Source organism: Lissotriton vulgaris, chromosome 4_1, assembly GCF_964263255.1.
Source record: "Lissotriton vulgaris chromosome 4_1, aLisVul1.2, whole genome shotgun sequence".
NCBI lineage: Eukaryota > Metazoa > Chordata > Amphibia > Caudata > Salamandridae > Lissotriton > Lissotriton vulgaris.
In genome coordinates, this window is record NC_141691.1 from 1,555,185,611 (window position 1) to 1,555,203,923 (window position 18,313).

At 41.1% G+C, this 18,313-nt stretch overlaps 1 protein-coding gene across 7 annotated transcripts in view; it reads right to left on the minus strand.

The window, feature by feature from the left end:
• The window catches only part of ASPH (aspartate beta-hydroxylase), a 584,233-nt gene that overhangs the window by 208,272 nt on the left and 357,648 nt on the right, over positions 1-18,313 (minus strand). For all 7 annotated transcript variants that reach the window (XM_086965790.1, XM_086965792.1, XM_086965789.1 and 4 more), the window contains one exon: positions 1,345-1,383. In XM_086965790.1, coding sequence (XP_086821916.1) covers positions 1,345-1,383 — 39 coding nt within the window. The remainder of the gene's footprint in view (positions 1-1,344; positions 1,384-18,313) is intronic.

Here is an 18,313-nt window from a genome sequence, read left to right on the forward strand (position 1 = left end):
GTGGATCTTTCCAGATGGTTTAGGCATACCTGCTCAATACTAGAAGAAACATGCATTTTTCTACAGCTCAAGCTACTGGGAAAACAGATAAATGGAAGCCAGAAATATGCCATTAGGCCTTTTACCTCACTAAGGAAAAATAAACCTTAGCAGTAGATTCATACATCTTGCACTGTTGCTGGCTAAGAAACAAATAGCATTGCATTAGAAGTCAGCCAGGGGTCTGTGCATTTCTAAGTGGGAAGCAGAAGTGTTGATGTGGGTTGGGACCTAAAGTACGGACGAAATAATTAATGCAATGATAACTGAGGAGACCCACCATTACTGGCGTCACAGGGATGGGATGACGTTACGTAGGCAGATACTGTATCCTTAGACATCGCCCTGATGGGTCGTACTGGAGTGTGAGACTAAGACTTGAAAATCGATTGTAGTGAGACCAAATGCGTGGGGAAGGTTGCTCCCTGCACTAGAGTTCACCCGTGAAAACGTATTAACCATGTAAGATAATACCATTCTGACTTAAAATATAAGGGCAGGAAAAGTATTTTCATTTACGCATGCTGAGTTTTCCCTTGTTTTCATTAAGGTTTACAGAAGTGACCATATCAGTTCAGACATTGTGACTGGGTCTACGTGAAGTTTGGGGTCATGCTGCATATATCAGTCTCGTAAGTGTACATTTAATGTCTTTGCTAACTATATTTTTCATGATAGAGTTAGGTTATTGAAAAATCAACTTACATTTTTAAAAAAAAATACAACTGCTGAAGCAAAATATCAATTTTAAAGCCACCCCCAGGTTTCCTGTACCAATAGGAGACGGTCTTACTATCTGGAGGAAAAGTCCTTGAATTGGGGGCTCGTGCAGTGTGGCTGGTAGTCGCAGTTAGACGGAGGCAGGGCTGTGCTACTGTCGGCCTCTCATTTCACTCTGCACACCATGCTCCCTCTCTTTGCCACCACCTGCAACTCCCCCGAACTGCTTGGTTGGCCAGGGCTTGTGAATACTTCAACTGAGCACAGTTCTGTCCCAGGTAGCCCTTTGGTTATTGGTATTTTAGGTAAAGACTTCCAGTCTAGTAAGAGATGTATGGTGATTGTTGAAAGATACGTATTGCTAGATTCTTTATGCACTAGTGGACCTGATAAAATGCATCAGATATTGTTTTTTCATTAAAATAGAATATTTAATTCTTTATATTTTGTCTCTGCATGATTAACAGTAGTTTGAACAGAATTGCAATACACATGAGAAGGTTAGCATTCTTTGTAGGAATTACATTGAATAATACTATAATTATTGAAGACATTTTCCACTGGAAAAACAATGTATCGGTTTACCTTTTTCGTGTTTGTCCTTGGTTGCATTGTCAGGAGTCCCTGTAAAAATGTAAATGAAGGTTATAGGGAGCCAGGAAAGGTAAACTGGGTATGGCTTGTTCAACCATTACACTTTAACACATTCCAAGCAGGAAAGAATATCTAATTTTCAATCTGTAGGGGGCAGATTAAGCACATCGGCCACATTGTCATCTGGATCAATTGCGTCAATACAGGATACATCAAAGAAGACATTGAATACGTATGTAATGGTATTTGTGGAGTGAGAACCTGCCTAGAGAAGAGGGAAGCACTGAGCACATGAGAAATGATTCATGCTTAATTACAACTTCAGGTGGAGCTAGGTACAAATGGTGTAGGGGAACAGAAATTCACATAAAGGTGTGACTTCATTTCCTTTCAGATTCACAGGAGCTTCGAATAAATTCTGGGCGCCTTACTGGAAAAAATATACCCTATGTTTACTTTTTTGTACTATATAGTTTCCAATATGGCAAAACATTTGTATCCAGTGTGGCACTTTTCACAAGAAGTGGTATTTTTTCAAACCATTGAGGAGACCTGCTGCCGCGTGTAAGGTGCCCTGCAGGGGAAGAATACAGTGTGAGGAGGTCATTTAGCAGAGTGTTGATTTCTTTCATGTGAGAGAGGGCACAGGTTTAATTATTATTCTGAAGTCAGTTTCTGGAACAAAAGATTTCACTTTTCTCAGGAGAGGGAATGGAGCCATGGAGTCTTCATTTTTGAGGCATTGCGTTCTCTGAAGCAGAGGTCTGTTTTGAGGGTGATTGTGCATGGCTGTCAGCCAGGGAAGTCAAGCCGCTTAATTTCATTTTGGATAGCCAGGTTTGAATCTGTGGTTTGGTTCCCTTGGTAACAAGCTCACATTCTATTTTGGCTGTGGGATAAGCTTCAGGGTGTTACTTGACTTTCGATTGAGGATGAACTAGAGGCAGATGTTGCGTTCCTAGATGCCATCAGCCAAGCATATTTTCAGGTCGAGTGGAGTGCCACTGGTGTTTTGATGGAGATGGATGTTACAGTCAGTGACAAAGGGGTGTGGGGTTCAATATACAAGCTGAAAAGATAGTTCTGGACCTTTCCAAAGTAGATGTGGGGCTTCTGCCATCTTTAAGCTCTCAAAGAGGAGTGATGGGGAGCTGACGAGGTAGGAGGCGAACTATTCTTGAGCCGTGCCAGAGAAGCCCAAGTATTCTTAATGAGTGTGGATTTATGCATGCTTAGTGAGCAACTGATTCAAAGGATGCAGCGAGAACAAGGATGATCAAGTTGCAAGAGCCATTCTTGTAGGTGATAAGGAAGGCATTGCAGACTATCCAACTTCTATTGTAGCATCGTTCCAAGCCAGTCTGGTAGCGTGGGTGATGTAATTCTTGCTGATATGATATTCTAATCATGCTGAAACTGCTTCTGAAAGATTTTGCCAATGAAAGTTAGGTGGATTATATGGCAATAGCTAGATTCTCAGCAGGAACGGCTTTGCTCGGATTAAAAATGCAAGGTTGGGAAGGATCATTGACAGAGTGGCATGGATTATGTCGAGATTGTGTGGAGAGATTTTATGATAAATGGTGCTTGAATGTCTTCTTTGTAGGTGTGGCCTTGAGTGAGTTGAAAACATTTGAGAGATCAGTGAGCGAGAGAAGGTCGAAAACTGTGAACTGGTTAGTGGGGGTTGAGGGGTATTGGAGGCAGTATGGATGTCGGTCTGATATTATTGTGGGGGTTCTGACTTTGCACATCTTCCTGGTAAAAAAATGATTCATACTCTTGCATTTGTCAACTGACAGTATAATTGGTGTTTCTGGGAGAAGAATGCAGCAGTGCTTTAAGGCCTTGAAGAGCGCTTTGCTTACTTTGTCATTTTAACAAATGTACCCTACTAACAAGGAGCCAAAATTAAAATATACTTTTTTGGTTGACGTCAAAGATAAGGCTGTTCCAGTTAGATGTTCAATGATGTACTAAAAGGCCATGTTACACCGCATGCATTTACATTGCATGTCATTACAACGCGGTCATTGCAACAACTGTGTAGTTACATCGCATACCATTACAACGCAGGTCATTACAACGACTTGCTGTAGGGGGGCGCTGGATTTTGGAATAGTATAATTCACTATTCCAACTCCAGTCTGTGCAACAGTAGGGAAGGTGTTGGCTTTAAAATCCAAAACCTTCTGCCCCCTACAGCAAGTCGTTGTACCGACTTGCGTTGTAATGGTATGCAATGAAACAACCCCGTCGTTGTAATGACCGTGTTGTAATGGCATGCGTTGTATTGCATGTGTTATAAATGATGTTTAACATGATGTACCGATAGCCAGACAGACTAGCAGCAGGACCTTTCAGTAATCATCAGAGAAGGAGATTGTATAGTTGTCAATTTTAGGACACTGCACCTGTGAAAACACTTTTAGATGGAAATGCAGGCACATGTAGTGATTTCGCAGATTCAGATACTTATCTTAGTTTATTTTCTCGAACTCACACTTGACTACACACAACAAATAGCAGCCCAGTGACAGGCAAGTATGCACGAAATCAACTCAATATGAGATAGCGAAATGTTTCCCAGGGACCGAAATTGTTCTAATTGCAGGTAATTTAAATTCTAAGGTTAGTATGGGCCACCAAATAACTACTTAAGTTTGTAAAGGATGCTCAGACATATACTGGAGTCCACGTCATGGTCTCCATTACTAAAGCTAATATCTTAACATAATCTGGTACTACTAAATGGCTGCTCCTCTATGAGATACAACAGAAAGACCGATCTATATCTCTAGAGGGCCAGGTAGTATTTGGCCTCACAAGATTATTTCAATAGCTCTGATGACTGAAGGTATAACAAGGTCGAGGAGTGATCAAAATCTTTTACTTCTCACATTGAAGTGACACTCAATAATGTAGGTCACCATCTTGAGCACAGCCAAGGCATTGGTAGGAAAATACGCAAAATAATAAAATCCTGAATGGGAATCATTTATCCAGATTCCATCACAGCAAAAACGGGAAAGAAGTACAGAAGCCTAGGTCCTGCAAAAGTCCTGGCCTCGATGGATTATCCCAAATGTACATACATTTAATCTCCAAGTATGTTGCACTCTACTGACTACAGTATTTAATGCCACTATGAGAACTAACAAACACTTCCAAAAATGCTGGGCAACCTCTATAATCATCCCAATATTTGATAATGAAAAAGGCCCAAAGCAGATCCCATACGGCATTAACCAAGTCCTGAATGTATTAATGTTGATAAAAGAGCAGAGAATACTCCATAACAGTACAATTGATTTGGTGTTCTTGGACCCACCCATAGCTTTTGGCAAAGTGAATAAATACTAAAGACACCGGCAAAATGCAATGACCTACAGAAACTTGCAAAGACTCTGATCTCAACTATATACTACAGTAATATTTGGTGCAAATCTAGAATACACGTTTTGTTGTGACTAGGAGTAGGGCAGGTCGTTGCCCCTCCTCAAGTGTTGTTACATTTTATTTGAGTGGAGAAATACCTTTGTAGCAGACAAACCAATAGTGGGGGCCTCTTCTCTGTGTAAACCGCACTTTACCGCAGTCCACGACGACAAATTGCCTCCGTAATGTAACCGATAATTATAAAACAGTTGCTGCCTTGCTGACCAAAATAAACAATATTTCTAAACCAGATGTGAAGGCATTAGGTCCAGAAAACCTACGGTGAATAGCAGATAAGCCAAAGTGTTTATATCAAAAAGAGTTTATTATTTTCCACTTGTATGAGTAAAGTTTTATGGGGCAGTAAGCTGGGCACCACACTTGACCAAATAACGCTTCATTCTAAGGCTCTGGGTGCCATTATTCTATTTACCACCCTTTCTGGTACAAAACCCATTACCCATGAGCTAAAAATCTATAAAGTAAACAGCGTGCAAGAGGTAATTTACAGTTCTGGTGTCTGGAGCTACGCAAAAGTGAAAACTTGACAGATTGAGGAAAAAATAATCTTAAGGCGCATGCTTGGATTTTATCCAGATTTGCACCTATACATGCAACGCAGCAAGAATATGCTGCCTGAGCTCAGCTGGGCCCTCAATGTCACTCCACTGGTGAAGCGAGCCAAGGCGGATCTCCAGCGGTGGCAGTCGTTGCCCCTCAACCCCATGGGAAGGTGGCCATTTTTAAGATGATGGTTCTCCCCCGCTTTCTGTACATGCTTCAGAACACCCCCATGTGCTTTCCCAGGGCCTGGTTCAGTGAACTTGACGGCTTAGCTTGCATGTTCTTATGGGGGAAGGGTAGGTCAAGGCTAGCGCTCAGTGCTTGCCGGATCCCCTCGTTTGACGGGATTTGGGGATGACTCACCTTTATCTATACTATTTTTTATCTATACTATTTAGCCACAGGACTTCTCTCCATGCATGATTAGTTCAACGGGTGTGGTCAGATCCGGCCTATAGGCTCGAGCTTAGGGACCTGCGCCTCGCCAGAATCCAATCCTTTCTATATGGGGCTCCGATTCCTTCCAGTCTTCTGGAAGTGACGCGTTCTGTGTTACTGGCCTGGCAGGCAGCACTGCGGCATACCAATTGGACACACACACTGACCCACTGTACACCCCTGTGGCACGGGACCTGGCTCAAGGAAGTGACCGGGCTTCGGGGATTTGATGCTTGGGACCTCATATGCATCACGTAGCTGGGAGACGTTTGGGTGGGGGACCATATGCGCTCCTTCGAAGATCTACGAACCCGGTACTCTCTGCACCACTCGCAATTCTTTCGTTGTTTCCAACTGCGGCACGCCCTACACTCACACCTCACAACAGGTACGTGACTGCCAGATCACAGCCCGCCTGAAGCCCAGATTATGTTTGGGGACCTGGGGAAAGGCGGCATTTCCCACACACAGAATAACACCCAGACTTCCTTGGACCGACTGCGGATGCAATGGGAGGACTGGGTGGGCCCCTTGGAAGAAGAAGACTGGAGAGACGCCCTGATGGCCCCTAGAATGGTCACTGCCTCCGCTAGGCTGCGTTTGGAGCAGCTCTATCTACATGCCGCATATCTCACCCCTGTACCCCTTCATCGCGCGGGGCTTAGTCCGCCCTCAGCCTGTACCAGATGTGGCCATGACCCTGCTGACTTCCTCCACATGGTTTGGGCCTGTCCCCTCCTGGCGGGACTTTGGAAAGGCATCGCAGAAGAACTCTCTGAGGTACTTGGGTGGGGGGTTCCACACGACCCTAAGCACATGATCCTGGGCATCACTGATGGGCTGGACGGGTCACGCAACGAAAACTTGTTCTTCACTACAGCTATGGTGGTAGCCAAGAGAGACGTTGCGGCCTCCTGGAAATGCCCCGAACCCCCAACTGTGGGACTTTTGCAGAATGGGGTGGACTGGTGCGCCACACAGGAGAAGGTTATGTGTGCGGCATGTGGTTGCCCCAAGAAATACCGCAGAATATGGGGGAAGTGGCTTTTGATACACTGTATCAAAAGCTGCGGATAAATCCAACAGTACTAGCAACACAGCTTGCTTATTATCAAAAGAACATCGGATATAATCTGTTACTGCTATCAGTGCCGATTCCATGCTATGCATAGGTCTAAAACCAGACTGTGTAGGGTCTAAACTACCAGTAGACTATGTATTATGTAAGTTTTTTGTTAATATTGATTTCCCCACAAAGAATTTGTAATGCAAAACATCAAAACTAGCCTACTGCTTGACTCCAAGATTGTGGTGCTCTATTCCTTATCATAGAAGACTGAATCCTTATCAAAATAGGTAAGTATAGATCCCACTACTACAAATTAGCTGTGCAAATTTCGGAAACCATGGTAGGCAGAGCTCATTTGATATCTGTAAATATTTTTTTTTTTAAAGTAGCTCTGAGCACCCAAATGGGAACTGAAGAGAGTGGAATTGGGAATCCAGATTCCTCTAGATACCTCAATGTCTGCTGGACAGACGTAATGAGATCCGGAATAGGCATTGCGAATATGGCAGAGCAGAAGATGTTTGGAGCAAGGAGGTTCAATAAAGTTTAGCTGTGTAACTTACCAATACTTCTATTAATAAGTGACATGAATAAAGACAATGACTTTCTACACTGCTCATCCTAAAGCAGGCCCAACTAGGATCTTATCCACATGAGTCCCTCAAGCAAAGACATTATCAGATGAGACTACGGATTTCAAAGCAGTGGATAAGAGGCACGTTGGTGTACCCACTCGTCCTAATAACTCAGAACTCTGGCCACTTCCACTGTCCATAAAGGAACCTGGTGTGGGACATGAGGTGGCTTTACCAGCAACGTCACCAACGCATGCGCATTTTGAAGAACTGTATGACACCACTAATAGGGATATCCTGCTAATTACTTTCAGTGCAACATTTTTCTTGGAAGAGGGAGATTGTTTTAATCAAGATATCTCGCAAACCTTTATTTATAGCATGGTTGACTCCAATAAATGTGAAGCTCACATCAGATGTCACTTTGCAAGAGTCCCAAAGTGACAATGTTAGATCTTACACCATACTTTTAGACTTGTTGATTGCCCAAGTGAAGGTCACATCCAGTCGCCAGAGTTAAACAGTCTTTTAAACCTAGTACTGGTAAAAGAGAAGTAAGGAAATACACTAATGTAGTTACTAGACCAATGCATGCAAAACTGGTAACATATGGAATTAAGTGAATTAAGGCATATGACATGTTTTAACTTAAGAGAAGTGAAATGTCAAATCAGACGGCTGACAGTGAGAATGGATCCTAGCATCCCAACTGATACACCAATGATGAATAAAACGGTGTCAAGAGATAGGTAACCTTTTTTTTTTTTTTTTTTAAGAGTACTAAAATATATTTTATAAGCACTGTTTTTACATACAAGTGTATGCATATGAATAGTTAGTGTTAAGTTTGAACTAAATCACTCAATAAATTATGAAAACCAGGGCACAGCCGAAGGCCCTACACAGCGGATTCTGAGGAACATATTGGGTGGGAACAGAGAATGACCTCTGGCCAAGCTTTGCATCCTAATCCTAGTACCAGTGACCACAATGTCAAACATTGTGCTACAAAGTAGCATTTTGTATATGTGAGTTTCTTAACGTCCCATACTGTATGTACATGTGCATTTGTATACAAATTACAAAGTAAGCAAGGTCAATGTGGGCATGATTAGGACCATTAGCCCCTACCACATGGAAATTAAACATTGCTAATCACTTTGGTGCAGATTGACAAACATGCAGCAGCCTAGTTCCTTCAGCTACAGTCCTCGGTTTCAGATTTCGTTCCGATTGGTAAGGGAAGGCAGGATTAGTTGGGACAGTACAAAAGTAAAAATTCACAATTAAATTCCTATAGGAATTTTTGCTCTAAAGCAAACACTATTGAATACAATTACACCACACTGTGTACTTTTTTGGATGTGTGTTGCAAATCAGTTTCAGGTTCAGCAGATTTTCCGTAGTTTGCAAACACTCAGGATCTCCGTGATCTGACCGGCTTCTGCAAGGATGAGGGAGAAGCACAGAGAGGCAAAATCTATACTTAAATGAATAGATCTATATATAAAACATGAGCTTTTGTAGTCCCTGTATAAATGAAGGTCTTTTTTGTTTATAACAGATGACTATTGACGCACTCATTCGCTGATTAAAAAGAAAAGACGTTGACTATTATAAGTTATTACAGTCGAGTTCTGACTTTACAATGCCTTTCTGCCAGAACCAGCACAGGAGGTAAAAGGCAGGTCAGGCCAGGCCACAGAGCATAACTGAAGCTGCTGTTTAAAGCAACAGAAATGGAACATTGCTGTTCTTTCTTATGCTTCATTTTAACAGCATACAATGACAAGCAGACAGAAAATATTTTTTGCACACCTTACACAGAGAAAAGCTAGAATCGAACTGCATGTTTCTACATATTCCGAGCTACTGCATCTTTTTTTTTTTAAACTGACTTGTATTGAACTCTTTCTAAAATCTGCTTGCAACAAATATCCAACAGGTTTTTGATGCGTTTAATTTTACACTAGAGGTTTTATTTTTATTCAATTGTTGCCATTCAGCTATTCACAAAACACCTATAATCCAATTTTGTGGCCATTCAAAAAAATTAATAAATAATCTTTGTAGCGTGGCCACAAGAATATTTTAAAGACGAATGTCTCCATCTCTATGTCCCTGGGCACCTGCTCGTCCCACAAGTCCATGAATGAGTTCTCACAGATGGGGAAAAGGCAGGTACACAATGCACTCCCTCTTAATTGATTATCTAGCATGCCATCAAACAAAATTAACATTTTCTTTGAGACCTAATTCGATCATTTTAAGCATTATCAAAGTGTATTTGTAGTATATAAATTATGTCAGTCCTCAGCCTCGATCCCCTTATGATGCTAAATTCGGACATAAAATAAGTTTACCTCTAGTATAACCATTATGTAAGAGAATACATTGACGTAGGTCATTGATCTTAGTGGTGAAGACATACTGTCCTTCATAAAAGAGGGTACAGTTGACACATATGGAAATAAATAGTGATTAATGTACACTAATGTCCTTTCTATTAAACTGTCAATGGACAGAACAGCTGGTCTTCTAGACTGGACCTTGTCCAATTGACAAACAGGATTATGAAACCGAAATTCATTCTTTGAAAGAACAGATATATTCACCAAATAGCAGATAACAAAACAATCACTTACCTAAAGAGAGAGAATGGAAATCAAAACACTCCAAACAAGGAAGGACAGAGTACTGGAAGAAGAGGGGTAAACGGAGGACAAATACTCACTGATAAGACTGGTAAAACTAAAGGGGGAAAAGTTATACTGAGATGATGGAGGCTGAGAACAGCACCCCCAAAACAAAGGTGGCAGACAGGAATGGATAAATGAGCATTCACAGAACTGAATCTACAGGGCAAAAATAGAATAAAACATGGGTAGCGTGGCTGGATTACTTCGAGTGAACAATACACACCTTTATTGCATTGTATTGTATTGTTTTCCACACCTCTTGCAAATGCATGATCTAAAGGGTTTTTGTGGTTTTGCCCAGGATGATGAGGTGCACGATGTTTGTACCATGCGCTGAATGTCGCTCTGCATAAGCATAAGCCTGGACATGCCATATTGTTTTTACTCTCTGCTACAAAGCCCTTTTGGCAACCAACGATTCATTTGAGCCCAAGTAAAGACAGTACAGAAGCAGCACACACAGGAACAAATGTCAGCACAGAAAGGGATTCCACCTGCCACCCAAAGTATTCTGCGGGACAGAGACGAGGCGCAATGGACCAGGTTCTGACGAGATGGTCGGGCCTCTCTACACTCTGTTTATTAGTTTTGCAAAGGGACACACAGCCAGACAAAAATGACAGGAAGTATGATCATCAGGAATTCCCCAGGAAAACCTGCTACAGTACAGAGACAGCATACTGATAGAGGAAATAACCTCAGTGTCCAAATACTCTCCAGCAGTGGCATCCGTGAACAGAGTGGTAAGGATTTAGAACAAATTTTCAGGAGGCATGATAAGCTTGAATATCAGGCGCATACACTAGCTAAAAGCAAGCTTCAGATGAATACATAACTATATACCCCCTGTAATAGTTCACTGAAAACTTGTCAACAATTTTTCATAATAACCACTGAGAACAGAAGAAAAAACGTGTCCATCACGGGGTCCTGGTGAATTCAAGCCACGGACGAACCTAGGAGTTTAAATACTGGAAGATGCAGGACCAATAAGTAATATCTTGGCTTATATCACACTGCCATGAACTGCTAGTTTGGAACCATCAAGGCAACAACAACACTGACATGGTTGTAACAAAAGTACCAATGTCAACAAGCTGCACCTGGGTTATATGGGTAACCTTGAAGTCTTACCAGTCACAAACCTTGAAGCAATACTGGAAGACCTTCAAGGGTCACTGTGGAAAGATATTAACAATTTCAAGGTATATGTTATACATGCGTCTGACCTTCTAGTGCCACATAACTTTCACTGGTGAGATACCCATTCATATGATACTTAAAAATGGTGGCTTTAAAGCTTTTATAAACAGGCCAATTCTCCTATAGTCTTAAAGCCCGAAGTAGTGGGCGCTACTGGCCTTTACAGGCCCAAGTCAAAGGCTAGGGCCTTTAACAAGATAGTGGGCATTTAGTGACTGTTAGAGCCCGCTATGGGGGGGCGCTCAGGCTATTAGAACATTCTGCCCCCTAGAGGGCAGAATGTTCTAATTTGTAAAAACAAAGGAATGTTGGAGCTCCAGGCTTATACCGGCTATTAGAAGCCCCGAGCACTCCATTTTTTCAATAGAGTTCCCAACATGCCAATGTTCTAATTTTGAATGCAAACCAGAATCCTCAAATCAAGCCGGGTTTATGGCAGCTACTGCTGTGACCTCAGTTACACCGGGACATCTATAGATCATTTTCTTTTCGACCACTACTAATGCACCTCCACATTGTGTCTTTTTCACAATGTAGTTCAATTCAATTCATGAAGCTTTATTCGGTACATATAAAATGACCATAAAAGCACAACAAAAAGAATCATACATAAGATAAAAAATACATCAGATTTCAGGGCAAAGAAAAACAGAACGTTACAGACATGGTTCTTAAAAACACATACTTTTCCTGACATTAATACACTGGGTTAAAAACATCGCAGCATAAAAACAGATATCGATAGATTGCAGGTTAAAAATTAGACTCATTGCCTGGTTAACTGTGCATACGCCATATTTAACAAACATAGGTTTCAGATAGGCAGTACGGAAATTCATATACAGTTTACAGAAAAGTAAAAAGTGCAAAGTGCTCAGTTTAGATACGCCATCACATATACATGGCCCTAGCGGATGTCTCTTCAGATTCGGCAGGGCCACTAACTGATGTGCTACTTCAAACCTTAGTCCGGTCAGCACAAACTTGTGTGATGACTGTCACCCAAACCAAATAATTGGGGAAACCTCCAGTGGTGAGATAACTATTATAAAACATAACAGTAGATAGAGATCCATAGGCTAAGGCCCGCTTCCTTGTTGTAAATGCCAAGAATTTGGTTTTCAGCTCTATTTTGGGTATCTGGGATGCTGTACTGGGATCAACCAAGACATTTAAATTAAACATCTCTGAAAAACAGACAACAATATATTTTAACCAGGGTATATTTAGATGTTTATCCAGCGAGATACAGTCCTCAATAATTGATCTGTTAAAAGATTTTTCTTCCTGGAGCCAAATTGACCGCCGGATCATAAGTGGCCTCAGGGATAACAGATCAATTAGAAAATTGGAATCCAGTTCCCGATGGATTAGCTCAGTGGGAGCAGAGGTTGGTAAACACAGGAGCTTTTTTAGAAAAGAGTTTTCATCCTGCTGCAAGCGATGGTCACTTCTATGACCCCACACACCTGCCCCATAAAGAGCGATTGTAACACACCTTGCTTGGTAAATCTTAAGCATATCCCTGGTGCGTCTGTCCCCCACCTTTGCAGCAAATCTAAAAACACCATGGGCACTTTTGGCCATTTTAATGCGAATATTACTAAATTCATTGGACCACTCTATCCTTGGAAAAGGTTATACCAAGGTAACAAAACTTATCTACTTGTTGCACCTTTTCTTGATCTATAAAAAAGGCATTTAAAAATTTACTTTTGGCCCCACACGTCATGGTGTGCGTTTTCCCCTTATTAATAATCCGTTTTCTGTCTTTAATAAAGACAGAAAATTTATTGAGCAGACGCTGTAGTCCCAGAGGAGTTCTAGAGAGCAAAACAGTGTCATTGGCGTATAATAACACCGGGACTGGTACACCTTTGATCTGGAGTGCATCTGCCTTAACATTTTTTAAGATTGCATCGATTCCGTTAATAAATAGTATAAAAAGTAGGGGGGCCAATACACAGCCCCGTCTAATCCCTCTTTTGACACTGAATTGTGGGGTGCATTCACCTTTTGCACCATAACGCACAGATGTTTGTAGTTTCCCGTACAGCCTCGCTAGGAAAAAGAGGATACCCTCAGCTGCTCCTAGCTGTAACAGGGTTGGCCATAAAATAGAATGGTCAACCATGTCAAAAGCACTACTTAGGTCTGCAAAATAAAGGTACAGTGATCCTTGTTTTGCTTCGGTATATTTCCTGATCAGTAAATCAAGGTTTATGCACTGATCGAGAGTACCCCGACCCTTTCTAAATCCGTACTGGCTATCGGCAAGGATTCCCTCTTGCTCTGCTCATTCCTCCAGCCTAACCAGCATGACTCTGCTCATGATCTTAACTGAGGAGTCAAGAAGGGAAATGGGGCGATAATTTTTTGCTTCAGACCTACTGCCCTTTTTATATATTGGGATAATAATAGATTCCTCCCATGTTTTTGGGGCCTCAGTGCATACTGCGGCATTAAAAACAATGGCCAAGAGAGGGTCCCACATCTTAGGCGCTGCTTTATAAACATCGACGGGCACCACATCATGTAGTTATTTTTGAAGATCGCAGGTAATAGCCCAGTTATTAGTCAGCCAGCTAGAGAGATTTCACACCACCTGAATTGACATTTAAAATGACAGTTACAGTACATGAGATGTCAAATTACATACTTTATTTCATTAAAAACTGTGCCAGTCAAGTACCGTGTTACAGCACAGAACTCAATTACAAGAGTGATTTACAGGAATGTGGTGAATTCGTTTTATATGGGACCCACAATCAAAGCTCTCATGCAATGTTGAAGAGGGGCCAAGAGGTACACCGACTTGCATGTTCAAATAGAACAGGACAGTGGAATTATATGAATAGATCCATCAATGAGAAGAAACGATGGGAAGATCTTAATAGCTAAACATTTGCGTTCAGAATTGGAATACATATGTGACCCTCTGGTGAACCAAAGACTGAATACTGGTAGAATCAAAACTGTCCTAAACCATGCTTAAACCCTAAGACAGGAACCTCTGTGTCAAGAAGAAATCATGAAAGTATGTCCTTTTCGGATCAACAGCCAAACTTTTATGTTACGCAGTTTATGTGTACCTATAGCGCAGTGTTTGTTTGCCATGTGGCCCTTCGGTTCTGTTGCAGCATCGGTAGCCATTGTACTTGATGGCCTTAGCTGAGAATCGGGATTATAATGCATTTGTTATGTAGTAAACTGTCAACTTTCTCCTGTCTTACTCTGTGAGTAGTGTATAGTTCCAACAGAGGACGTTCAAAAGGAGGAATAAGAGCTTTGCAACATTCCAAAAAATTCACATGCGGAGGAGTTTTTGAGTTGTTAAGAGAAAAGTAAATATACCGGTATCGATATATGAGAGTTCCTGGGGATGACCATTGATATAGCTTTGAAGAGGTGTCCGTAGTGTTAGATCCTGCGATCTTCCTGTGGACTCAAATTGTCATATTTGGGTGATATGGATGTACAAGGGAAATCCACGCTATGTGTGTGTTTCAAGGACTTGGGTGATGTGCTTTGCTAGTATGATCCATCAATGTGTCGGTGAAGTTTGTTAGATGGCACTTACCTCTACAAAGGGGTGCAATTTAATGGCATGAGTTACAAGGTGTCTAAAAGTGGGGGTGATGTGGAGAAGGTCTGTGCTGTGGTGTTGAGAAGTTAATATCAATGGGCAGAATCATGTGATGATTGTGTTAAGTTGCCCAAAACTGTATTGAGGAGTGCATGTTCCACAGTTTCCAGTGATACACTCTTATGACGTTCAATTATAACAGGACTCCAAATTGAAGTCATAAAACAGTGTAGAATTGTAGTGTACTGTATGACTGCTGTAGTCTGCACTATATTATTGAATGGTATTGTGAGCTAATTTCTTATGAAGCAGTGTCATTGGAATTGATACAGTGTGTGATACATGGCATCTGGAGTGGTCATGGACCTCTGATACATGTAATAGCAGATGTGGCAACGAAATATGGAGGGGGCAGTGGCAGTGTACGATGTAGTACTTAAGAGTCGACCTGTATGGAGTAGCAGATCTAAGAAGGAAAGCTTGGTGTGGAATGATTTTGAAACCTTTCATAAAATGAAGGTGATGGAATAGGTAGAAAAGGAGGGCCTACTGGTGTTTCTAGAAGACATTAGATGAAACCGGTTATCAACATGCTACTGTGATCAAAGGAAATACTTTAGATGCAAAAGGTGCTATTTGGAACCACTAGACTAAAATGGAGTTACATGGGGGTGGAGCAGAAGTGCTGTGCTCTGTCCTAAAAATGCATGGTAAATTGCATAGGTAGAAAGCCTTCCTAACATGCCTAAGAAATAGGGCCCTTGTAAAATGAATCCTGTGAAGGGGCAGTGGAATATTTTGAGAGATGAATGGATAGCACCAGCCAGATTGAAAAGAAGGGCAAAGGCTTGGTTGGGGGAGCACATCACAACCTGAGTGGAACGTTCTGAAGAACAAGTCCAAGTAGAGGTAGAAGTAAGTCCCTTCGTGCCAGAATGTGCCACCACTGTGATTAAGACTTTTGTGAATTGTCCAAAAAGAGAACATATCTCTATACGGAGTCTTTTATATTGACAATACTAACCCTTACCTTTCTCCGCAAGCCACGAACGAATACAGAATAAGATTTAGTTATTTCTATTGTCTAAGAACAGCTTAACCCCTTCCACGCTGATGACGAGCTGGGCTCGTCATGGCGTAGCCTCCTCGCACGCTGATGACGAGCCCAGCTCGTCACGTAACATGCGCTTTTAAAAATCTCAGCGTACGAGCGGAATTCCGCTAGCGCGCATGAGGTTAAAAAAGAGACAGTCTCCAATACAATGGGAGGCTATGAATTCCACAAAGGTGTCATTTTAAAGCTATTGAAAATAGATGGGTGTGGTCTGTATGCAGTCCCCTAAATAAACTTGCAATCAGTGAAGGATCTGGAGAAGAAGCCCTGGTGCGCTTCCTAAATGGTCAATAGGTGAATCAGACACACTGCAGTTCTTGACTGCATGTAAATGTAAGAATCCAAGACTAATGTCTTGAGCAGTTTAAAAAGTATATTTTGGGAAACGTGTGTATACAGAATGTGATCACTAGAACCAAAAAAGTTTTAAAGTGTACAACAATATCTTCCCTCTCTTTCTTCAAAGTAACAATTACATAGTGTAAAAATTTACTGTAATTTCATTGCATAATAAAATGTGAATTTAAATAAAATATCTTTAAATTTGTAGGCCTAGTGCGAAATTCAGTGTGTTAAGGTGCTAAGGTGGTATCAGGGAATTCTGTCCAACCTACCACCTCACAAATGTACTACCTGTATATTCATTACGGTTATCAGCCATCAAATTTTGTGAAAGCTTGATTTCAGATTTTTTCCCACAAATATTTGGAAACTGGGTTGTGTCCCACTTTCACTACGTGGAAAATCTTGCCAAGCTGTGCTTGAGAGCGGGAACTTTTTTCTTTTTATGGTGTGTATGAAAAAGGTGAAATGCAGGAAGACCAGGATCCGATCCACTATATAGACTTGAATGTCCTCTACATGACAATGCAAAAAGTGGAAAACAAAAAATTTGCAACTGGTATACTGGGTGGCATGCCATAAAGTTGGCCCTTATGGTAGAGTTTACTGCAGGCATATTCTAGCTTTTCAGTGAAGGTCCTCACGAACCAGAGATGTTCTAAATAATCCAGGGAGTTAGCACTAGTAATCTCACCTGTATCAGCAGGACTGAGTGTGTGTACAATTTGAGGGAAAAGGTATCTTGATACTCTACACTCACCCAACTGATCAATGTACAGAGGAGACCATTCTTCGGAATGGTCCTGGAATCGTGGGATCCACTCTGAAAGTATCGACATCGGGGAAAGTGCAAAGTTGGCAACAAGCCCTAAAACAGTTTAAAGATGTTTTCCATTAACTGTCATGCCAGAGACAGACTTTTCCTAATTCTTTTTTGCAGAAAAACCTAAGTTTCTCAGTAGTTTCTCAGCAACAGTTGCTAGCACTGTACAAAGCGTATCTGATGAATTTCCAACGTACAATCACCAAGCTGGTTAAACAGAATAGAAAAAAGTAATTTCTGACAAACTTTTAACAGTAAGGAATAATCAAATAATGGAAACTAGCAAACGTTATTTAAGACTCATTAAGGAATCCACTACCAGGAGAATTGAAAAAAAATAAATTGTAAAAACACTTCCCACAATTCCTAAAGGTGTATTAAAAAAAAAAAGGTCTTCAATAGTAGCCAGGGAAACGCGGTACAGAGGTAAAATAGAAAAACAAAAACGCAAGGAGTAAAAGGTAAAGGGTGAGGTACAGGAACAGAGTTTGAAGGGGTAAGCAGCAGAAACAAATAGAATGGGTAGTGGAATAAAATAAAACACATACTTCATTAGATATCTCTATGTAACACACAATGAAAGGTAAAACACATACTAATAACCCTGAGGCCCCAGAAGGGAATACACAAAACGAGAAAGATAGAACCTGCATAAAAAATGCAATAAAACAATTATACACATACCCATAGATTTGTTCCAAATTAAAACATCCATGATATTGTAGAATCCCACATCAATATATAAAAAATTGACAAAGAAGAGCAATACTGAGGAAGAAAGGGGCACAAGTGGGAGCCTCTGTAAAATATACTAATAAACGATGTTTGTAAATGAGAAGGAGTAGCATGAGGCAGAAGTAGGAGGTTGAAAGTACAAAAAAACCAGACAGATCTGAAACAAGAAGAAGGGGAAGAGAACAGAGACCAGAAAATCAAAAGAAGAATCAGTAGTTTGGCAATAGGAAAGGAATTCTGGGAGTATCCTTTCTAATAAGAATAACCAATAAAATACGAGTTTCAAAAGTAGCTGGGAAAACAAACCTGATAATTTATTTCTACCATACAGAGCACTGAGCAAGTTAAAAATGTGAGGAAATTAGAATAGCAGA